This window comes from Salmo trutta, unplaced genomic scaffold (assembly GCF_901001165.1).
Source record: "Salmo trutta unplaced genomic scaffold, fSalTru1.1, whole genome shotgun sequence".
NCBI classification, from domain to species: Eukaryota; Metazoa; Chordata; class Actinopteri; order Salmoniformes; family Salmonidae; genus Salmo; species Salmo trutta.
Window position 1 is genome coordinate 504240 of NW_021822189.1, and position 24970 is coordinate 529209.

Here is a 24970-nt window from a genome sequence, read left to right on the forward strand (position 1 = left end):
CTATGTGAAGTGTTCGGCGAACGTGATCGATGCTCAATCACAGGTTTAGTAACTGGGGATGCGTGTTGGGTTTTGTTATTGCAAACTGGAAATGTGCATGTTTTGGGGTGGGCGTGTTACGTTCCCCAGTTTCTGTGTTGTTGTGGGTTTGTATGTACTGTATGTATTTCAGGAAATGGCTTCCTGGATTCCCCCAAGCAGCTGATTGGTCGACCCCATTGCAGATCGGAGGTCATATCCTGCCCTCTTGTCAGGGGATACAGCTGTCGGCAATTACAAACTCCTTGTGCAGCTGTATTAAAGCCAGAGTTCCTTTGTTAGGAGAAAGAGCTTCTTTGATGTCCTGTGTTGGTTGTTGCTCAGAGATAGTTTTTGTCAAGTATTTTGTAGCTGGTCCTGCTGAGGTACGTGTATGCCAAAAGGACTGTGTTTGTGATTATTGAAATTGTTCACTTTACGTTAGTAATTATTCTGTTTTTATTCCCAGGGGGAAAGGGGAAGGCACCTGTGTTTAGGCAAGAGGCCTGCGGCATACATATACCCGTAGTATGTACTCTGTCTATGCACACTAGGTAAGACCTGGGCGAACCACCCCCTGTATTTTGAATAGCACAATAGGTGGCGTTAAGAATAGTAAGGGAAGATCCCCTGAAAAGGACAAAAATTAATGGAAACATATTGGCACTGTACAAAACATATACACGGTGTCCAATACCACTCCAATGTACGGCATTTCATTCAAAGGTTATGGCAAATGGCAAATGCCAAGTGTAACACAGCAAAAATCCAACAGATGGAGAGCGCGCTCCACCGTAAATTTTCATATTGCAAATGCACATCAGGTCAAGATCCAAGTGTCAAATTTTTAAAATTTGAAAAGAAATTCCAAAACTTATCACCCCCTTAAAAAAGTGCTTTCTGGACTGTTTTTCGAAATTCTTTCGATTTTTTGGGGGGGTCAATTATACATGTATAAGATCTGTATGAACATATTTTTTTCATATTTTATTGTCATAATTGTTTTTTTACTTGTTCATAAGGCATATGTTTTGTCTATTTGCAATATGATTTCATAGGAAGTCAAAAGTCAAAGTCAAAATTCAGTGAACCATTGTCAAATGCCATAAGAAATGTCCAAATGCAACATGAAAGTATTGAAAATGCCAAATCAGGATGTTAGTCCATTTGCTATGTACGATCATAGGAAGTCGGTTTCCAAACCCAAAAGTCAGTGAACCATGTCCAAATGGCATTTATACCACCCAAATTATGTATAGCACTATCTTAAGCCATGAATCAACCTAGATGGTCTATTTGTCATGTATGATGAGGAAGTGGGACTCTGTTGTATTTATTTAAGATTTTTTGAAAAATGTCCAAAATGACCATTGGATGGGCCAGGGTGGGGGAGCTCCCTACCCAACGGTAGACCCCTTGCATCCACCTAAAGTCATTAAAAACCATTTTAAAAATGTGCTTCTGGTAAAACATTCCATTAACCAGGTGCACGGCTGTCCATTTGCAATATGTTTCAATGGGCATTTACCATCACAAATTTGACATGCTCAAAAATACTGCAGAAATGCAAAATTGACTGGCCCGATGAACTCGGGATGGCCGGGCAGTGATTGTGGTTCCTCTCCATCGCTCGTTGGTGTTGATTTCAGAATGTCAATTTGGTGATGGTCTATCACTGTTTAAACATATTGCAAATGGGCAAAAGTCAGCCAGCCAGCAAGTCACCGTCCATCAGTCAATTAAATATCATTCTGACACAAAACTCATACAAACTGACACCAAACCCACTTTTTTCAACTCCTTTAGAAGCCAGCTATCACATATTTCAGAGCAGGCCCAAAATTCACAGTGCCTTCTATTTAAACCATAATAAAAACATAAAAAAACATAGTTACGTTCTAGTTGTGGGTCCAATTTTGAAGTTATGTGTAGGCCTAGCTGAAGCGACCCCGAATCCCAAGTTTCGGCTCGAAAGGTCATTTGGGGCCCGAGCAGCGACCTTAATTGGTGCTGAAAATCCACATATTCCGGGCGTTGCTACCGGGTCCTTGAATGAGCTATCGGATAGAAACGTTAGGGTCCGTCTCTATAGGCCGAGGTAGTTTCAATGCACCTAGTCTTGCGACTCTGGGACTTTTCTAAATGTTGTCATTTTCGTGATGGTCAAAATGAAGTTATTGCAAATGTATGAGGCTGTTTCCCGGTCTGAGAACCTTCTAGAGCCACATAACTCACTGTGCACTATCGACTTGAGCTCTAGAACAGGTTTCTAAAGTTTCAGAGCTCTAGGTCTGATGGTTCTTTGATAGTTCGAACAAAGGTAACTATTTCAGGCTCTGTGTGTCTGTAAGCCCCACACTATGTCACTCCGTCCTTGCTGTGTTTGTGTGTGAGCTTTTCTTGGAAATCTGATGGGAGAAATGACTTATTTACAGTTCATGAGGTCACACATATGAAGTTTTGGAAAGATGTGACTTTTTTACCCTTCGAAACAGACACTGTGACCCCAATTAAAGGCACTTCCGGTTGGCACAGGAAGCTTAAAGTAAACACATATCCTCATTGGGGTAGACTTTTACAGAATCCTGAGTTTAAAGTCTTTACGTTAAGAACTGACTAATTTACACAGGGTTGAATGCAGTGATTATCACAAACTGCAGGTTGGTTATATCAAAACACCTTTAGGGTGAATTTAACTACTTCCGGTTGCTCCAGGAAGCTTAGAATCGACACAGGTAGACCTCATATTGGCCTGATGGATTGTCATCGAAAACAGGTTCATAAGGCATTCATAACCCACATAGGCTTCAGGTTGAATTTAGGGGAGCAGGCAATGTATTCCTATGGGGAGTGAAGTTATTGCAAACTGTTTGATGTAAACACCTTCTTTTCACTGTTATGGGTTAATGCCACAAGGTCAAGGTTAGGCTTGCACAGATTGGGAGGACCTCAGGAACATTCCTGAGGTAGAATTGTGCTTCTAACCCTAACGGTTCTCCCGCTGTCACCCAAAAGCACCTGAAATCTAGGGCCAGGCTTCATTATGGGCCTACTTTTTTTCACGGTCGCTGCGCTCAGACCGAGTGAGCTACGGTCAAGCGGGGCAACTCGTTGAACTCGTCACAGCCTAGAGATAATGGCAACGCCATTGCAGGCTCTCTGTGTCTTTAAGCACCGCACTGTGTCACTCCATCCTTGCTGTGTGTGTGTGTGTGTGTGTGTGTGTGTTTGTGTGTGTGTGTGTCTGTGTGTGTCTGTGTGTGTGTGTGTGTGTTTTTGAGAGTTTTTTTCTTTGACATCTATCAGGAGAAATTACTGATTTACAGTTCATGAGGGTTGCCGATTCACACATATGAAGTTTTGAAAAGATCTGACCTTTTCAACCCTTTGAAACAGCCCCTTTGACCCCAATTTAAAGCACTTCCGGTTGACACAGGAACCTGAAAGTGAACACATATCCTCCTTGGGGTAGGCTCTTACAGAATTTTGAGTTTTAAGTCTTTACGTTAAGAACTGACTGATTTACAGAGGGTTGAATGAGTGTGTGTTATTTCAGAAAATCACAGAAAATCACAGAGCTCCGAAATCAGCCTTAACGGATTCGTCTGAACACGCTGCAACTGGATCTGTAACTTTTTTTGGGAAAAAACACATTTCTTTGAGCATCACCAATTGTACAAAGTATTATTTCTCTTAAATGACGATAGATAAATGTCTGGTTCTTTTTTTTCCTGACACCGTAGGTTCATGTACTTTCACGTGAAGCGGTCAAATTAGCGCTCTATGTTCATTTTTTACCTTTAACCCGGAAAAATGGCCTTAACTCAAAAAGCGTTGAGGCCTCGACACCATCTTGTTCGGGGCTAACTGCCCATTATGCCAAACCTATGCTCACCAAGTTTCGTCTTTAACCTGTTAGGGCTAGGGGGCAGTATTTACACGGCCGGATAAAAAACATACCCGATTTAATCTGGTTACTACTCCTGCCCAGTAACTAGAATATGCATATAATTATTGGCTTCGGATAGAAAACACCCTAAAGTTTCTAAAACTGTTTGAATGGTGTCTGTGAGTATAACAGAACTCATATGGCAGGCAAAAACCTGAGAAGATTCCTTACAGGAAGTGGCCTGTCTGACCATTTCTTGCCCTCCTTGATCATCTCTATCCAAAACAGGGGATCTCTGCTGTTACGTGACACTTCCTATGGCTCCCATAGGCTCTCAGAACCCGGGAAAAAGCTGAATGATGTAATTCCATCCCCAGGCTGAAACACACTAGCGCTTTTGGCAAGTGCTCTATCAGAGGACAATGGGCTTAGGCGCGTGCACGAGTCGACCCCATGCTTTTATTTTCTTTCGTCTTTTATCCTAAACACAGATTCCCGGTCGGAATATTATCACTTTTTTACGAGAAAAATGGCATAAAATTGATTTTAAACAGCGGTTAACATGCTTCGAAGTACGGTAATGGAATATTTAGACATTTTTTGTCACGAAATGCGTCGTGCTCGTCACCCATCTTTACCATTCGGATAGTGTCTTGAACGCACGAACAAAACAGAGGATATTTGGATATAACTATGGATTATTTGGGACCAAACCAACATTTGTTATTGAAGTAGAAGTCCTGGGAGTGCATTCTGACAAAGAACACCAAAGGTAATAACATTTTTCTTATAGTAAATCTGACTTTGGTGAGTGCTAAACTTGCTGGGTGTCTAAATAGCTAGCCCTGTGATGCCGGGCTATCTACTCAGAATATTGCAAAATGTGCTTTCACCGAAAAGCTATTTTAAAATCGGACATATCGAGTGCATAGAGGAGTTCTGTATCTATAATTCTTAAAATAATTGTTATGCTTTTTGTGAACGTTTATCGTGAGTAATTTTGTAAATTTTTTGTAAATTCACCGGAAGTTTGCGGGGGGTATGCTAGTTCTGAACGTCACATGCTAATGTAAAAAGCTGTTTTTTTAATATAAATATGAACTTGATTGAACAAAACATGCATGCATTGTATAACATAATGTCCTAGGTGTGTCATCTGATGAAGATCATCAAAGGTTAGTGCTGCATTTAGCTGTGGTTTGGGTTTTTGTGACATTATATGCTAGCTTGAAAAATGGGTGTCTGATTATTTCTGGCTGGGTACTCTGCTGACATAATCTAATGTTTTGCTTTCGTTGTAAAGCCTTTTTGAAATCGGACAGTGTGGTTAGATTAACGAGAGTCTTGTCTTTAAAATGCTGTAAAAGAGTCATATGTTTGAGAAATTGAAGTAATAGCATTTCTAAGGTATTTGAATAACGCGCCACAGGATTCCACTGGCTGTTACGTAGGTGGGACGATTTCGTCCCGCCGACCCTAGAGAGGTTAAAGTCTTCCATTTAGGAGAAATGGCCATGTCGTGATTGGTGATGTTTTGTACATTTGCAATATGATTCCATTCGCCAACTGATGGAACTTACCGGGACAGTGGAAAAAATACCAAAATTTGAAAATTTTATAAAGCGGAAACCGAATGTTCGAGAGACTTCGTTTGATGACTTCCCGAAAGATCTGGCAATTTTAGAAACATTCGCGGACGTCTAGTAAGGGACCGTACATTTGCAATATGGAGTTTCTCATAAATCATACAGCAAATGCCAAAATGTTCCCTTCATGTATGTAAGTAGTGGGTAGGCAGGTAAGGTAGGAGAGGGGGCTCTTTAACTTTTACTTTCTTTGCTTTGGTTCCATCCAACCCCTTTTCCCCACATTACCGTGTGAAGGAAATAAATTCCCTGTAAATGGTAATATTATCTGCCTCTGTCATCCTTACCCGCACCTACAATCACATACCCGCACCTACAATCACATACCTCTTTACCTCCACCTACAGTCACATACCTCTTTACCTCCACCTACAATCACATACCTCTTTCACTCCACAGGGAGTTGAGTGTATCAGGGTGTTGCGTTCCCTCCAAGAGGCATGCATAACAGGTGTAGACAAAGAAGAGTTCTCCAGTAGGTACCAAAACATTTAATGGCCATTTTCTCAAAAGTGAGGTTACAAGTTTATCAACTTTCAAAGCAGAATTACTTCCCCATTGTTCCTCAACTGTAGTGTATAATAAAGTTACGTGCCTCCTAAGAGAGGTAGGTGCAAGAGTCAGGAGCAGGAGAGCAAGGAGTTCCAGAAGCACAAATGTTTATTAGAACGTCCCAAACAAGACAACAACAGGTGAGGAAACACACCCAACGAAGTCGCCACACACAGGGAAGTAAACATAACACACGGAGGAGAAACCTCTACTCCTAAATACACTACAAATGGTACAACACGACCGTGAGGAGAAAAAAACCCTGTGTCGCAAACACGCACCCCTAGCAGAGCAACAACAGCAAATAATCCCCCACAAAGACTAGCAGGCAGCGGAGGTTAATAAACCCACCCAAACACACACCCCTAGCAGAGCAACAACAGCAAATAATCCCCCACAAAGACTAGCAGGCAGCGGAGGTTAATAAACCCACCCAAACACACACCCCTAGCAGAGCAACAACAGCAAATAATCCCCCACAAAGACTAGCAGGCAGCGGAGGTTAATAAACCCGCTGAAATGAACTAATAGGACACAGGTGTAAAACAAAACAGACAGACACAAACGAAAAGGAAAAAATGAATCGGTGGCAGCTAGTAGGCCGGCGACGACGACCGCCGAGCACAGGGAGAGGAGCCACCTTCGGTGGAAGTCGTGACAAATAAACAATTTTCTAGCTCTGAGTCTCTACTTTTATCCAATGTAAAAAACACAATTTCAAATGTTGCTACATAAGACCGAATCAAGCCAGTCGGTCACAAATTGTATAATTGAGAGAGATGAGGCAAAAGGAATGTCAAATAGGTCTGGCTGCACAACCGATTGGCAAATGTACTGCAAATTGAGAAACCATGTGACTAAACTGAATAAAAAGAAGAAAAAACTATACTATGAAACAAAGATGAATGACATAAAGAAGGATAGTAAAAAGCTTTGGAGCTTTTGATTCACGAAAAGTGAATGTGGAAGAGGGGAAATAGTTATTGTTGTCTATCAACAATGACAAGCCACCGGGGTCTGACAACTTGGACGGAAAATTACTGAGGATAATAGAGGACCATATTGCCACTCTTATTTGCCATATCTTCAATCTAAGCCTACTAGAAAGTGTGCCCTTAGACCTGGAGGGAAGCAAAATTCATTCCGCTACCTAAGAATAGTAAAGCCCCCTTTACTGGCTCAAATAGCCTACCAATCAGCCTGTTAGAACTACAGTGGAGATAGCAGAACTACAGTAAAGATAGAATAACTACTGTAGAGATAGTAGAACTACAGTGGAGGTAGTATAACTAAAGTAAAGATAGAACTACAGTAGAGATAGTAGAACTACTGTAGAGATAGTAGAACTACAGTGGCGACAGAACTACAGTAAAGATAGTACAACTACTGTAGAGATAGTAGAACTACAGTGGCGACAGAACTACAGTAAAGATAGTACAATTACAGTAAAAATAGAAGAACTACTGTAGAGATAGTAGAACTACAGTGGCGACAGAACTACAGTAAAGATAGTACAACTACAGTAAAAATAGAAGAACTACAGTAGAGATAGTAGAACTACAGTGGAGGTAGTATAACTAAAATAAAGATAGAATAACTACAGTAAGATAGTAGAACTACAGTAAATATTGTATAATTACAGTAGACAGTAGAACTTGAGAACAGATAATTACGGTAGAGACAGTAGAACTACAGTAGAGATGAGTAGAACTAGAATATAGTTGAACTAGAGTAGATATAGTAGAAATAGTAAAGTATGTGTGTGTGTGTGCGCTGACCTGCAGCAGTTGTTGTTTCCACACATCAAGACCTCCCGTCCTCCACAGCAGATAGTGCAGTACGACTGGTATCCATCATCATCGTATTGGTACGCACACTCCAGAAAACAGTTCTACACACACCCACACACCTTTAAACTCCAGGAACAGTTCTATAGACAATACAAACTCTTACAGAGGGCGGGTCTCTTTACCTTGCAGCTCTGACACATGGCTCCGATGAAGAGAGGGTGTTCCAGAGAGACGTTGAGGCTACCACAGGAGATACAGATATCTACACACACACACACATACATACAAATAAAATACACACACACAAACACACACACATAGAAGTCATGAAATGTTAGCAAGAAGTGGAGATAATAGAACTACAGTAGAGATAGTAGACCTAGAGTAGAGACTAAATATACAGTAGATACAGTATAACTACAGTAGAGATAGTAGACCTAGAGTAGAGATAGTAAAACTAGAGTAGAGATAGTAAAACTATAGTACACAGTATGTCTACAGTAGATACAGTAGAACTAAAGTAGAGATAGAACTACAGTGGAGATAGTATAACTAAAGTAAAGATAGCAGAACTACAGTAGAGATAGTAGAACTAGAGTAGAGATAGTAGAACTAGAGTAGAGATAGTAAAACTATAGTACACAGTACGTCTACAGTAGATACAGTAGAACTACAGTAGAGATATAACTACAGTGGAGATAGTAGAACTACAGTAGAGACAGATGAGATAATACAACTACAGTAGAGAGAGTAGAACTAGAACAGATACAGTAGAACTACAGTAGAGATAGTAGAACTACAGTAGAGATAGTAGAACTAGAATAAAGATTGTAGAACTTCAGGAGAGATAGTAGAACTAGAATAAAGACTGTAGAACTTCAGTAGAAATAGTAGAACTAGAATAAAGACTGTAGAACTTCAGTAGAGATAGTAGAACTATAATAAAGATTGTAGAACTTCAGGAGAGATAGTATAACTAGAATAAAGACTGTAGAACTTCAGTAGAGATAGTAGAACTAGAATAAAGACTGTAGAACTTTAGTAGAGATAGTAGAACTAGAATAAAGACTGTAGAACTTCAGTAGAGAGTAGAACTAGAATAAAGACTGTAGAACTTCAGGAGAGATAGTAGAACTAGAATAAAGACTGTAGAACTTCAGTAGAGATAGTAGAACTAGAATAAAGATTGTAGAACTTCAGGAGACATAGTAGAACTAGAATAAAGACTGTAGAACTTCAGTAGAGATAGTAGAACTAGAATAAAGACTGTAGAACTTCAGTAGAGATTGTAGAACTAGAAGAAAGACTGTAGAACTTCAGTATAGATAGTAGAACTAGAATAAAGATTGTAGAACTACAGTAGAGATAGTAGAACTAGAATAAAGATTGTAGAACTACAGTAGAGATAGAGATGTTTACCTTCCATGTTCCTGGTCTTCTGTCTGATCTCTTGGATGAGTCTCTCTGAAACACAACAAAATCTTATGCCGAGTGTACACTACACAACTTTCAAAATCCTAACATCGCTGTGCATCTCACTGCCTTGCCAGTCGTTTTTTTTTTGTCTTGTCAATGTAGTGTTGTTCACACTAAACGATCTGGCACAGACACATTACAAGATCCTTCACTTGATTCTCCATACCACCACGACATCTTGCGAAAACAATGATGTGATGATGTGATTAGATTGTTAATGTAGCTACAACGAGCTGTGGCTCAAAGCAACATTATAAACGTTTTCAGTCAGACATTCACAATTGCCATACAGAGGTGACATTTTTGAATTGAATAACATTACTTGTGAACTTCAGAGCTGTTATGATTTGACACTTTGGCTTTGGTTAAAGGCAAGTAAAAACGCACACTAGTAGTAGTCATGTCTCCTGCTCCAGAGTCTACACATTCTGGCTGATTAAAAACAACATCATCATATCACTGGCATCTTCTCCTTGCGAGCTCTCATTGGCTATTGCTGATCACCATTCTCAAAACTTGTTCAAATCAAACATGTTTCAAAATATTGGGACGCCTGGGACTGCTCAAAGAAGGGATCGGTAGCCCTCAGATTGCGTCTCATTAAACGAGTATCTGTGACTGTCGTGAGTAGCCAATGACATCAAATCAAGCTTTATTTATACAGCCCATTTCAGACTGGAACGCAATGTGCTTAACAGGAAAAAAACTAATAAAACACAGCAAACTAAAAGCTGAAATATTTACTACACACAAAAAAACCCTGAGGAAAAGCTAAGTTAAAAAGGTGTGTTTTAAGATCTCTTTTAAATTTAGTTTTGGTCCCCCTCAGGTTCTCTGGCAGGCTATTCCAGATAATGGAGGCCATGCCTCTTGGTCCCCCTCAGGTTCTCTGGCAGCTATTCCAGATAATGGAGGCCATGCCTCTTGGCCCCCCTCAGGTTCTCTGGCAGGCTATTCCAGATAATGGAGGCCATGCCTCTTCGCCCCCCTCAGGTTCTCTGGCAGGCTATTCCAGAAAATGGAGGCCTCTCCATGCCTCTTGGCCCCCCTCAGGTTCTCTGGCAGGCTATTCCAGATAATGGTGGCCTCTCCATGCCTCTTGGCCCCCCTCACGTTCTCTGGTAGGCTATTCCAGATAATGGAGGCCATGCCTCTTGGTCCCCCTCAGGTTCTCTGGCAGGCTATTCCAGATAATGGAGGCCATGCCTCTTGGTCCCCCTCAGGTTAAATACTAAATACTAAATATTACAGTACTAAATACTGCAAAGTTGCTTAGGAGCCATGTCTGTCGGCACTATCTTGCTAACAAGCCTACTTGTAATAAAAGCATAGATGAATCTCACCTTGTTCCTCAGGTGGTAAAAATGTATTTTGGTCACATTCCTAACGTGTGTTTCAAAATTTAATTCAGATTTTACCTGGTATTTTACCTGGTATTTCATCTTTATTGCCCATGACTTAAAACTTGAGGCCAGATTCTCTCTCTGTGCTTTGGCTCCAACAATAAGTACCTCGGTCTTGTCTTGATTTAGCTGGAGGAAGTTGGAGCCATCCAATTATTTAAATGATTAATAGGGTCTAATAATTTATCCATGGAGCTAAAATCCTTGGGTGACAGAAATGTAAAGTTGTGTATCATCTGCATAGCAGTGAAAATCAATGCTGCGCTTTCTGATAACGCTGCCAAGGGGTAACATATATAAACTGAACAGTACCAGACCCAAAATCAAAGCTGTGCTTTCTGATAATGCTGCCAAGGGGTAACATATATAAACTGAACAGTACCAGACCCAAAATAGAACCTTGTGGAACACCACGTTACATGTATTTTATCTGAGTTATGTTCACCAAGAGTGACAAAAAACTCTTGATGGTTAAATAGGTCCTAAACCAGTTTAAAACTGGACCAGAGAGGCCAACCACCTCTCCATTTAGAACAGGACTGGAGAGGCCAACCAGCTCTCCATTTAGAACAGGACTGGAGAGGCCAACTACCTCTCCATTTAGAACTGGACCAGAGAGGCCAACCATCTCTCCATTTAGAACAGGACCAGAGAGGCCAACCACCTCTCCATTTAGAACAGGACTGGAGAGGCCAACCACCTCTCCATTTAGAACAGTTAGAACAGGACTGGAGAGGCCAACCACCTCTCCATTTAGAACTGGACCAGAGAGGCCAACCACCTCTCCATTTAGAACTGGACTGGAGAGGCCAACCACCTCTCTATTTAGAACAGGACCAGAGAGGCCAACGACCTCTCCATTTAGAACAGAACTGGAGAGGCCAACCACCTCTCCATTTAGAACTGGACCAGAGAGGCCAACCACCTCTCCATTTAGAACAGGACCAGAGAGGCCAACCACCTCTCCATTTAGAACAGGACTGGAGAGGCCAACCACCTCTCCATTTAGAACAGTTAGAACAGGACTGGAGAGGCCAACCACCTCTCCATTTAGAACTGGACCAGATATGCCAACCACCTCTCCATTTAGAACTGGACCAGAAAGGCCAACCACCTCTCCATTTAGAACAGGACTGGAGAGGCCAACCACCTCTCCATTTAGAACAGGACTGGAGAGGCCAACCACCTCTCCATTTAGAACAGGACCAGAGAGGCCAACCACCTCTCCATTTAGAACTGGACCAGAGAGGCCAACCACCTCTCCATTTAGAACTGGACCAGAGAGGCCAACCAGCTCTCCATTTAGAACTGGACCAGAGAGGCCAACCACCTCTCCATTTAGAACAGGACCAGAGAGGCCAACCACCTCTCAATTTAGAACAGAACTGGAGAGGCCAACCACCTCTCCATTTAGAACAGGACCAGAGAGGCCAACCACCTCTCCATTTAGAACTGGACCAGAGAGGCCAACCACCTCTCCATTTAGAACAGGACCAGAGAGGCCAACCACCTCTCCATTTAGAACAGGACCGGAGAGGCCAACCACCTCTCCATTTAGAACTGGACCAGAGAGGCCAACCACCTCTCCATTTAGAACAGGACCAGAGAGGCCAACCACCTCTCCATTTAGAACAGGACCAGAGAGGCCAACCACCTCTCCATTTAGAACAGGACTGGAGAGGCCAACCACCTCTCCATTTAGAACAGGACCAGAGAGGCCAACCACCTCTCCATTTAGAACTGGACCAGAGAGGCCAACCACCTCTCCATTTAGAACAGGACCAGAGAGGCCAACCACCTCTCCATTTAGAACAGGACCAGAGAGACCAACCACCTCTCCATTTAGAACAGGACTGGAGAGGCCAACCACCTCTCCAGAAGGACAACAGTGTCGAATGCAGCGCTTAAATTTAAGAGTACAAGGACAAATAAAATAAAATCAAAGTTTATTTGCCACGTGCGCCGAATACAACAGGTGTAGACCTTACAGTAAAATGCTTACTTACAGGCTCTAACCAAAAGTGCAAAAAAGGTATTAGGTGAACAATAGGTAAGTAAAGAAATAAAAACAACAGTAAAAAGACAGTGAAAAATAACAGTAGTGAGGCTATAACAGTAGCGAGGCTACATAAAGACACCGGTTAGTCAGGCTGATTTGAGGTAGTATGTACATGTAGATATGGTTAAAGTGACTATGCATATATGATGAACAGAGAGTAGCAGTAGTGTAAAAGAGGGGTTGGCGGGGATTCGATCTTGCAACCTTCCGGTAACTAGTCCAACGCTCTAACCACTAGGCTACCTGCTGCCCCGAATGGGTCTTCCAAATGGACAATGACCTCAAGCATACTTCCAAAGTTGTGGCAAAATGGCTTAAGGACAACAAAGTCAAGGTATTGGAGTGGCCATCACAATCCCATAGAAAATTTGTGGGCAGAACTGAGAAAGTGTGTGCGAGCAAGGAGGCCTACAAACCTGACTCAGTTACACCAGCTCTGTCAGGAGGAATGGGAAAAAATTCACCCAACTTTTTGTGGGAGGCTTGTGGAAGGCTACCCGAAACGTTTGAACCAAGTTAAACAATTTAAAGGCAATGCTACCAAATACTAATTGAGTGTATGTAAACTTCTGACCCACTGGGAATGTGATGAAAGAAACAAATGCTGAAATAAATCATTCTCTCTACTATTATTCTCACATTTCACATTCTTAAAATAAAGTGGTGATCCTAACTGGCCTAAAACAGGGATTTTTTACTAGGATGAAATGTCAGGAATTGTGAAAAACTGAGGTTAAATGTATTTGGCTAAGGTGTATGTAAACTTCTGACTTCAACTGTACATGCCAAGTTGCTCTCTCAGAATATCATAATGGACCTGCAATTTTGACTTTCTCCACTTCCGCTCTGCCTTTCTGCAATTTCTCTTTAATTGATTAGTTTCCTCACTAATCCAAGGGACTCTCTGTTTGGATGTGTCATTTTCAACCTTACTGGAGCTATGGCATCATTGGTTGCCTTTCATTTACTATTGAAGTTATCAACCATCACAAGAGGAAGGCAGAATAGGTGGTGGAGTATTGTTCATACACTCAATAAAATCTGTATCAACTTCAGAGGTAAAATAGTGTTTCTTAATACTGCGTTCAGTATTACCCTGTTCTATGGGCAACAAGGTCGTATAAATCCCCAGTGGTGATCAGATAAAGCAACATCAACAATAGAGGATATGTCAATAGAAAGCCCCTTGGTCCAAAGTATGGCTGTGGTTATGGGTGGGCCCAGTAGAAAGCCCCTTGGTAATAACCAGGTCCAGAGTATGGCTGTGGTTATGGGTGGGCCCAGTAGAAAGCCCTTTGGTAATAACCAGGTCCAGAGTATGGCTGTGGTTATGGGTGGGCCCAGTAACATGTTGAATAAAGTCCATAGAGCTCAAAAGATTCATAAATTCAATGGCCTTGGAGTCAGTCTCTTTGTCAACATGAATATTAAAATCTCCCAACACAATGATTTTATCATAGTTGTCGAGGTAACCAATGGAATAGAAAACCAAATGATTAACGTTCCAACCGTGTTTTCTGACAGTCTCCAATCTATCAGTAGCAGAAAACCGTTTATATAAACTCACTAGAAGGTGGAGTTAAATTAACATAAATGATTAACGTTACAACCGCGTTTTCTGATAGTAAGACTGATAGGAGATGACAGTTTGTATAAACTCACAGAAGACGGAGTGGACTGGAGCACTACCAGACCCTGTCTGTCAGTCTCTAAAACAGTTTGATGTTGCTGGGACTGGAGCACTACCAGACCCTGTCTGTCAGTCTCTAAAACAGTTTGATATTGCTGGGACTGGAGCACTACCAGACCCTGTCTGTCAGTCTCTAAAACAGTTTGATGTTGCTGGGATGGAGCACTACCAGACCCTGTCTGTCAGTCTCTAAAACAGTTTGATGTTGCTGGGACTGGAGCGCTACCAGACCCTGTCTGTCAGTCTCTAAAACAGTTTGATGTTGCTGGGAATGGAGCACTACCAGACCCTGTCTGTCAGTCTCTAAAACAGTTTGATGTTGTTGGGACTGGAGGAGTACCAGACCCTGTCTGTCAGTCTCTAAAACAGTTTGATGTTGCTGGGCCTGGAGCACTACCAGACCCTGTCTGTCAGTCTCTAAAACAGTTTGATGTTGCTGGGTCTGGAGCACTACCAGACCCTGTCTGTCAGTCTCAGAAACAGTTTGATGTTGCTGGGACTGGAGCACTACCAGACCCTGTCTGTCTGTCAGTCTCTAAAACAGTTTGATGTTGCTGGGACTGGAACACTACCAGACCCTGTCTGTCAGTCTCTAAAACAGTTTGATGTTGCTGGGACTGGAGCACTACCAGACCCTGTCTGTCAGTCTCTAAAACAGTTTGATGTTGCTGGGACTGGAGCACTACCAGACCCTGTCTGTCAGTCTCTAAAACAGTTTGATGTTCCTGGGACTGGAGCACTACTAGACCCTGTCTGTCAGTTTCTAAAACAGTTTGATGTTCCTGGGACTGGAGCACTACCAGACCCTGTCTGTCAGTCTCTAAAACAGTTTGATGTTCCTGGGACTGGAGCACTACCATGAGCTAGTTGATCTGGACATTTCTGACAAGTTATAAATATCTCTCTAAGGTCTGTAATGACTGACATGACAAGAGGAACTGATGAGGCAGTACCCACCTAGTGCATTCTACTATTACAACTTTAAAGAGTCGGACTGAGTAGAGACTTTAGCGTGTGTGTATACCTCTAGTCCCCTCATCGATGACCTCTCTGATCTTGGGTTTCTCAGCAACGTTCTTGCGGGGCCTCTTGGTCGGAGGGGGCGGGGTGTAAGCTTCCTCTGGCTCCACCCACATCTCAGGATACACATCCTTATATGGGTGTCTCTCCTCTGGGGGGAGGGTCAAACAACAGGAAACACTTACTTATGTGTGTTTATGTGTGTGTGTGTGTGTGTGTGTGTGTGTGTGTGTGTGTGTGTGTGTGTGTGTGTGTGTTTGTGTGTGTGTGTTTGTGTGTGTGTGTGTTTGTGTGTGTGTATGTGTACCATCAGGGGGGTCCAGACTCTGAGGTCCGCTGGGCAGGAAGCCTGTCATGGCCCATTCTATCAACTTCCTGTTCTGCTTCTGCAGCTCCGCCCCCCCACCCTCTGCATCATCACCACCATCACAAGAGGGGAGAGGCCTGCCGGCACGCTTGCTCGCCACCTAAACACACACACACACACACACACACACACACACACACACACACACACACACACACACACACACACACACACATACAGTAAAAAAATTGACAACAGAGTTTCAGCACGCTTATAGGGAAGGACATTCAACAAGCACAGCACAGCACAGCACAGCAAAGCACAGCACAGCACAAATGACTGAAGATTGTCTTAGAGAAATTGATGATAAAAACAATGTGGGGGATGTTTTGTTAGAATTCAGTGCGGCTTTTGACATTATCGATCATAGTCTACTGCTGGAAAAACGTATGTGTTATGGCTTTACACCCCCTGCTACAATGTGGATAAAGAGTTACCTGTCTAACAGAACACAGAGGTGTTCTTTAATGGAAGCCTCTCCAACATAATCTAGGTAGAATCAGGAATTCCCCAGGGTAGCTGTTTAGGCCCCTTGCTTTTTAAATCTTTACTAACAACATGCCACTGGATCTGAGTAAAGCCAGTCTGTCTATGTATGCAGATGACTCAACACTATACACATCAGCTATTACTGTGACACATTATTACACCACTACATATCTACAATACAACACATTACTACACCACTACACTACCACTACAATACAACACATTATTACACCACTACATATCTACAATACAACACATTATTACACCACTACACTACATATCTAATATACAACACATTATTACACCACTACATATCTACAATACAACACATTATTACACCACTACAGTACCACTACATATCTACAATACAATACATTATTACACCACTACATATCTACAATACAACACATTATTAAACCACTACACTACCACTACATATCTACAATACAACACATTATTACACCACTACACTACCACTACATATCTACAATACAACACATTATTACACCACTACTCTACCACTACACATCTACAATACAACACATTATTACACCACTACATATCTACAATACAACACATAATTATAATAATAATAATGTGTTGTATTGTAGATATGTAGTGGTAGTGTAGTGGTGTAATAATGTGTTGTATTGTAGATATGTAGTGGTGTAATAATGTATTGTATTGTAGATATGTAGTGGTGTAATAATGTATTGTATTGTAGATATGTAGTGGTAGTGTAGTGGTTTAATAATGTGTTGTATTGTAGATATGTAGTGGTGTAATAATGTGTGGTATTGTAGATATGTAGTGGTAGTGTAGTGGTGTAGTAATGTATTGTATTGTAGATATGTAGTGGTAGTGTAGTGGTGTAATAATGTGTGGTATTGTAGATATGTAGTGGTGTAATAATGTGTGGTATTGTAGATATGTAGTGGTAGTGTGGTGGTGTAGTAATGTGTTGTATTGTAGATATGTAGTGGTAGTGTAGTGGTGTAGTAATGTGTTGTATTGTAGATATGTAGTGGTAGTGTAGTGGTGTAATAATGTGTTGTATTGTAGATATGTAGTGGTGTAATAATGTATTGTATTGTAGATATGTAGTGGTGTAATAATGTATTGTATTGTAGATATGTAGTGGTAGTGTAGTGGTTTAATAATGTGTTGTATTGTAGATATGTAGTGGTGTAATAATGTGTGGTATTGTAGATATGTAGTGGTAGTGTAGTGGTGTAGTAATGTGTTGTATTGTAGATATGTAGTGGTAGTGTAGTGGTGTAATAATGTGTTGTATTGTAGATATGTAGTGGTAGAGTAGTGGTGTAATAATTTGTTGTATTGTAGATATGTAGTGGTGTAATAATGTGTTGTATTGTAGATATGTTGTGGTAGTGTAGTGGTGTAATAATGTGTTGTATTGTAGATATGTAGTGGTAGAGTAGTGGTGTAATAATTTGTTGTATTGTAGATATGTAGTGGTGTAATAATGTGTTGTATTGTAGATATGTAGTGGTGTAATAATGTGTTGTATTGTAGATATGTAGTGGTGTAATAATGTGTTGTATTGTAGATATGTAGTGGTAGTGTAGTGGTGTAATAATGTGTTGTATTGTAGATATGTAGTGGTGTAATAATGTGTTGTATTGTAGATATGTAGTGGTGTAATAATGTGTTGTATTGTAGATATGTAGTGGTAGTGTAGTGGTGTAATAATGTGTTGTATTGTAGATATGTAGTGGTAGTGTAGTGGTGTAATAATGTGTTGTATTGTAGATATGTAGTGGTAGTGTAGTGGTGTAATAATGTGTTGTATTGTAGATATGTAGTGGTAGAGTAGTGGTGTAATAATGTGTTTTATTGTAGATATGTATTGGTGTAGTAATGTGTTGTATTGTAGATATGTAGTGGTAGTGTAGTGGTGTAATAATGTGTTGTATTGTAGATATGTAGTGGTAGTGTAGTGGTGTAATAATGTGTTGTATTGTAGATATGTAGTGGTAGTGTAGTGGTGTAATAATGTGTTGTATTGTAGATATGTAGTGGTGTAATAATGTGTTGTATTGTAGATATGTTGTGGTAGAGTAGTGGTTTAATAATGTGTTGTATTGTAGATATGTAGTGGTAGTGTAGTGGTGTAATAATGTGTTGTATTGTAGATATGTAGTGGTAGTGTAGTGGTTTAATAATGTGTGGTATTGTAGATATGTAGTGGTAGTGTAGTGGTGTAATAATGTGTTGTATTGTAGATATGTAGTGGTAGTGTAGTGGTTTAATAATGTGTTGTATTGTAGATATGTATTGGTGTAGTAATGTGTTGTATTGTAGATATGTAGTGGTAGAGTAGTGGTGTAATAATGTATTGTATTGTAGATATGTAGTGGTAGAGTAGTGGTTTAATAATGTGCTGTATTGTAGATATGTAGTGGTGTAATAATTTGCTGTATTGTAGATATGTAGTGGTAGTGTAGTGGTGTAATAATGTGTTGTATTGTAGATATGTAGTGGTGTAATAATGTGTTGTATTGTAGATATGTAGTGGTGTAATAATTTGTTGTATTGTAGATATGTAGTGTTATAATAATGTGTTGTATTGTAGATATGTAGTGGTAGTGTAGTGTTGTAATAATGTGTTGTATTGTAGATATGTAGTGGTAGTGTAGTGGTGTAATAATGTGTTGTATTGTAGATATGTAGTGGTAGTGTAGTGGTGTAATAATGTATTGTATTGTAGATATGTAGTGGTAGAGTAGTGGTTTAATAATGTGCTGTATTGTAGATATGTAGTGGTGTAATAATGTGCTGTATTGTAGATATGTAGTGGTAGTGTAGTGGTATAAAAATGTGTTGTATTGTAGATATGTAGTGGTAGAGTAGTGGTGTAATATTGTGTTGTATTGTAGATATGTAGTGGTAGTGTAGTGGTGTAATAATGTGTTGTATTGTAGATATGTAGTGGTAGTGTAGTGGTGTAATAATGTGTTGTATTGTAGATATGTAGTGGTGTAATAATTTGTTGTATTGTAGATATGTAGTGTTGTAATAATGTGTTGTATTGTAGATATGTAGTGGTAGTGTAGTGGTGTAATAATGTGTTGTGTTGTAGATATGTAGTGGTGGTGTAGTGGTGTAATAATGTGTTGTATTGTAGATATGTTGTGGTAGAGTAGTGGTTTAATAATGTGTTGTATTGTAGATATGTAGTGGTAGTGTAGTGGTTTAATAATGTGTGGTATTGTAGATATGTAGTGGTAGTGTAGTGGTGTAATAATGTGTTGTATTGTAGATATGTAGTGGTAGTGTAGTGGTTTAATAATGTGTTGTATTGTAGATATGTAGTGGTGTAGTAATGTGTTGTATTGTAGATATGTAGTGGTAGAGTAGTGGTGTAATAATGTATTGTATTGTAGATATGTAGTGGTAGAGTAGTGGTTTAATAATGTGCTGTATTGTAGATATGTAGTGGTGTAATAATGTGCTGTATTGTAGATATGTAGTGGTAGTGTAGTGGTGTAATAATGTGTTGTATTGTAGATATGTGGTGGTGTAATAATGTGTTGTATTGTAGATATGTAGTGGTGTAATAATTTGTTGTATTGTAGATATGTAGTGTTGTAATAATGTGTTGTATTGTAGATATGTAGTGGTAGTGTAGTGGTGTAATAATGTGTTGTATTGTAGATATGTAGTGGTAGTGTAGTGGTTTAATAATGTGTTGTATTGTAGATATGTATTGGTGTAGTAATGTGTTGTATTGTAGATATGTAGTGGTAGAGTAGTGGTGTAATAATGTATTGTATTGTAGATATGTAGTGGTAGAGTAGTGGTTTATTAATGTGCTGTATTGTAGATATGTAGTGGTGTAATAATGTGCTGTATTGTAGATATGTAGTGGTAGTGTAGTGGTGTAATAATGTGTTGTATTGTAGATATGTGGTGGTGTAATAATGTGTTGTATTGTAGATATGTAGTGGTGTAATAATTTGTTGTATTGTAGATATGTAGTGTTGTAATAATGTGTTGTATTGTAGATATGTAGTGGTAGTGTAGTGGTGTAATAATGTGTTGTATTGTAGATATGTAGTGGTAGTGTAGTGGTGTAATAATGTGTTGTATTGTAGATATGTAGTGGTAGTGTAGTGGTGTAATAATGTATTGTATTGTAGATATGTAGTGGTAGAGTAGTGGTTTAATAATGTGCTGTATTGTAGATATGTAGTGGTGTAATAATGTGCTGTATTGTAGATATGTAGTGGTAGTGTAGTGGTATAATAATGTGTTGTATTGTAGATATGTAGTGGTAGAGTAGTGGTGTAATATTGTGTTGTATTGTAGATATGTAGTGGTAGTGTAGTGGTGTAATAATGTGTTGTATTGTAGATATGTAGTGGTAGTGTAGTGGTGTAATAATGTGTTGTATTGTAGATATGTAGTGGTGTAATAATTTGTTGTATTGTAGATATGTAGTGTTGTAATAATGTGTTGTATTGTAGATATGTAGTGGTAGTGTAGTGGTGTAATAATGTGTTGCGTTGTAGATATGTAGTGGTGGTGTAGTGGTGTAATAATGTGTTATATTGTAGATATGTAGTGGTAGTGTAGTGGTGTAATAATGTGTTGTATTGTAGATATGTAGTGGTGTAATAATGTGTTGTATTGTAGATATGTAGTGGTGTAATAATTTGTTGTATTGTAGATATGTAGTGTTGTAATAATGTGTTGTATTGTAGATATGTAGTGGTAGTGTAGTGGTGTAATAATGTGTTGTATTGTAGATATGTAGTGGTAGAGTAGTGGTGTAATAATGTGTTTTATTGTAGATATGTATTAGTGTAGTAATGTGTTGTATTGTAGATATGTAGTGGTAGTGTAGTGGTGTAATAATGTGTTGTATTGTAGATATGTAGTGGTAGTGTAGTGGTGTAATAATGTGTTGTATTGTAGATATGTAGTGGTAGTGTAGTGGTGTAATAATGTGTTGTATTGTAGATATGTAGTGGTGTAATAATGTGTTGTATTGTAGATATGTTGTGGTAGAGTAGTGGTTTAATAATGTGTTGTATTGTAGATATGTAGTGGTAGTGTAGTGGTTTAATAATGTGTGGTATTGTAGATATGTAGTGGTAGTGTAGTGGTGTAATAATGTGTTGTATTGTAGATATGTAGTGGTAGTGTAGTGGTTTAATAATGTGTTGTATTGTAGATATGTAGTGGTGTAGTAATGTGTTGTATTGTAGATATGTAGTGGTAGAGTAGTGGTGTAATAATGTATTGTATTGTAGATATGTAGTGGTAGAGTAGTGGTGTAATAATGTATTGTATTGTAGATATGTAGTGGTAGAGTAGTGGTTTAATAATGTGCTGTATTGTAGATATGTAGTGGTGTAATAATGTGCTGTATTGTAGATATGTAGTGGTAGTGTAGTGGTGTAATAATGTGTTGTATTGTAGATATGTAGTGGTGTAATAATGTGTTGTATTGTAGATATGTTGTGGTAGAGTAGTGGTTTAATAATGTGTTGTATTGTAGATATGTAGTGGTAGTGTAGTGGTTTAATAATGTGTGGTATTGTAGATATGTAGTGGTAGTGTAGTGGTGTAATAATGTGTTGTATTGTAGATATGTAGTGGTAGTGTAGTGGTTTAATAATGTGTTGTATTGTAGATATGTAGTGGTGTAGTAATGTGTTGTATTGTAGATATGTAGTGGTAGAGTAGTGGTGTAATAATGTATTGTATTGTAGATATGTAGTGGTAGAGTAGTGGTGTAATAATGTATTGTATTGTAGATATGTAGTGGTAGAGTAGTGGTTTAATAATGTGCTGTATTGTAGATATGTAGTGGTGTAATAATGTGCTGTATTGTAGATATGTAGTGGTAGTGTAGTGGTGTAATAATGTGTTGTATTGTAGATATGTAGTGGTGTAATAATGTGTTGTATTGTAGATATGTAGTGGTAGTGTAGTGGTTTAATAATGTGTTGTATTGTAGATATGTATTGGTGTAGTAATGTGTTGTATTGTAGATATGTAGTGGTAGAGTAGTGGTGTAATAATGTATTGTATTGTAGATATGTAGTGGTAGAGTAGTGGTTTAATAATGTGCTGTATTGTAGATATGTAGTGGTGTAATAATGTGCTGTATTGTAGATATGTAGTGGTAGTGTAGTGGTGTAATAATGTGTTGTATTGTAGATATGTAGTGGTGTAATAATGTGTTGTATTGTAGATATGTAGTGGTGTAATAATTTGTTGTATTGTAGATATGTAGTGTTGTAATAATGTGTTGTATTGTAGATATGTAGTGGTAGTGTAGTGGTGTAATAATGTGTTGTATTGTAGATATGTAGTGGTAGTGTAGTGGTGTAATAATGTGTTGTATTGTAGATATGTAGTGGTAGTGTAGTGGTGTAATAATGTATTGTATTGTAGATATGTAGTGGTAGAGTAGTGGTTTAATAATGTGCTGTATTGTAGATATGTAGTGGTGTAATAATGTGCTGTATTGTAGATATGTAGTGGTAGAGTAGTGGTTTAATAATGTGCTGTATTGTAGATATGTAGTGGTGTAATAATGTGCTGTATTGTAGATATGTAGTGGTAGTGTAGTGGTGTAATAATGTGTTGTATTGTAGATATGTAGTGGTGTAATAATGTGTTGTATTGTAGATATGTAGTGGTAGTGTAGTGGTTTAATAATGTGTTGTATTGTAGATATGTATTGGTGTAGTAATGTGTTGTATTGTAGATATGTAGTGGTAGAGTAGTGGTGTAATAATGTATTGTATTGTAGATATGTAGTGGTAGAGTAGTGGTTTAATAATGTGCTGTATTGTAGATATGTAGTGGTGTAATAATGTGCTGTATTGTAGATATGTAGTGGTAGTGTAGTGGTGTAATAATGTGTTGTATTGTAGATATGTAGTGGTGTAATAATGTGTTGTATTGTAGATATGTAGTGGTGTAATAATTTGTTGTATTGTAGATACGTAGTGTTGTAATAATGTGTTGTATTGTAGATATGTAGTGGTAGTGTAGTGGTGTAATAATGTGTTGTATTGTAGATATGTAGTGGTAGTGTAGTGGTGTAATAATGTGTTGTATTGTAGATATGTAGTGGTAGTGTAGTGGTGTAATAATGTATTGTATTGTAGATATGTAGTGGTAGAGTAGTGGTTTAATAATGTGCTGTATTGTAGATATGTAGTGGTGTAATAATGTGCTGTATTGTAGATATGTAGTGGTAGTGTAGTGGTATAATATTGTGTTGTATTGTAGATATGTAGTGGTAGTGTAGTGGTGTAATAATGTGTGGTATTGTAGATATGTAGTGGTAGTGTAGTGGTGTAATAATGTGTTGTATTGTAGATATGTAGTGGTAGTGTAGTGGTTTAAATAATGTGTTGTATTGTAGATATGTAGTGGTGTAGTAATGGTGTTGTATTGTAGATATGTAGTGGTAGAGTAGTGGTGTAATAATGTATTGTATTGTAGATATGTAGTGGTAGAGTAGTGGTTTAATAATGTGCTGTATTGTAGATATGTAGTGGTGTAATAATGTGCTGTATTGTAGATATGTAGTGGTAGTGTAGTGGTGTAATAATGTGTTTTATTGTAGATATGTAGTGGTGTAATAATGTGTTGTATTGTAGATATGTAGTGGTAGTGTAGTGGTTTAATAATGTGTTGTATTGTAGATATGTATTGGTGTAGTAATGTGTTGTATTGTAGATATGTAGTGGTAGAGTAGTGGTGTAATAATGTATTGTATTGTAGATATGTAGTGGTTTAATAATGTGCTGTATTGTAGATATGTAGTGGTGTAATAATGTGCTGTATTGTAGATATGTAGTGGTAGTGTAGTGGTGTAATAATGTGTTGTATTGCAGATATGTAGTGGTGTAATAATGTGTTGTATTGTAGATATGTAGTGGTGTAATAATTTGTTGTATTGTAGATATGGTAGGTGTTGTAATAATGTGTGTATTGTAGATATGTAGTGGTAGTGTAGTGGTGTAATAATGTGTTGTATTGTAGATATGTAGTGGTAGTGTAGTGGTGTAATAATGTGTTGTATTGTAGATATGTAGTGGTAGTGTAGTGGTGTAATAATGTATTGTATTGTAGATATGTAGTGGTAGAGTAGTGGTTTAATAATGTGCTGTATTGTAGAAATATGTAGTGGTGGTAATAATGTTGCTGTATTGTAGATATGTAGTGGTAGTGTAGTGGTATAAAAATGTGTTGTATTGTAGATATGTAGTGGTAGAGTAGTGGTGTAATATTGTGTTGTATTGTAGATATGTAGTGGTAGTGTAGTGGTGTAATAATGTGTTGTATTGTAGATATGTAGTGGTAGTGTAGTGGTGTAATAATGTGTTGTATTGTAGATATGTAGTGGTGTAATAATTTGTTGTATTGTAGATATGTAGTGTTGTAATAATGTGTTGTATTGTAGATATGTAGTGGTAGTGTAGTGGTGTAATAATGTGTTGTATTGTAGATATGTAGTGGTGTAATAATGTGTTGTATTGTAGATATGTTGTGGTAGAGTAGTGGTTTAATAATGTGTTT

At 38.7% G+C, this 24970-nt stretch overlaps 1 protein-coding gene across 1 annotated transcript in view; it reads right to left on the reverse strand.

The window, feature by feature from the left end:
• Window positions 1-24970, reverse strand: part of LOC115180838 (DNA (cytosine-5)-methyltransferase 3A) — a gene marked incomplete in the record, with an annotated part of 117184 nt that overhangs the window by 33845 nt on the left and 58369 nt on the right. The window contains 5 exon segments of the mRNA XM_029742997.1: window positions 7884-7996; window positions 8078-8157; window positions 9315-9359; window positions 15548-15694; window positions 15851-16010. Coding sequence (XP_029598857.1) covers window positions 7884-7996; window positions 8078-8157; window positions 9315-9359; window positions 15548-15694; window positions 15851-16010 — 545 coding nt within the window.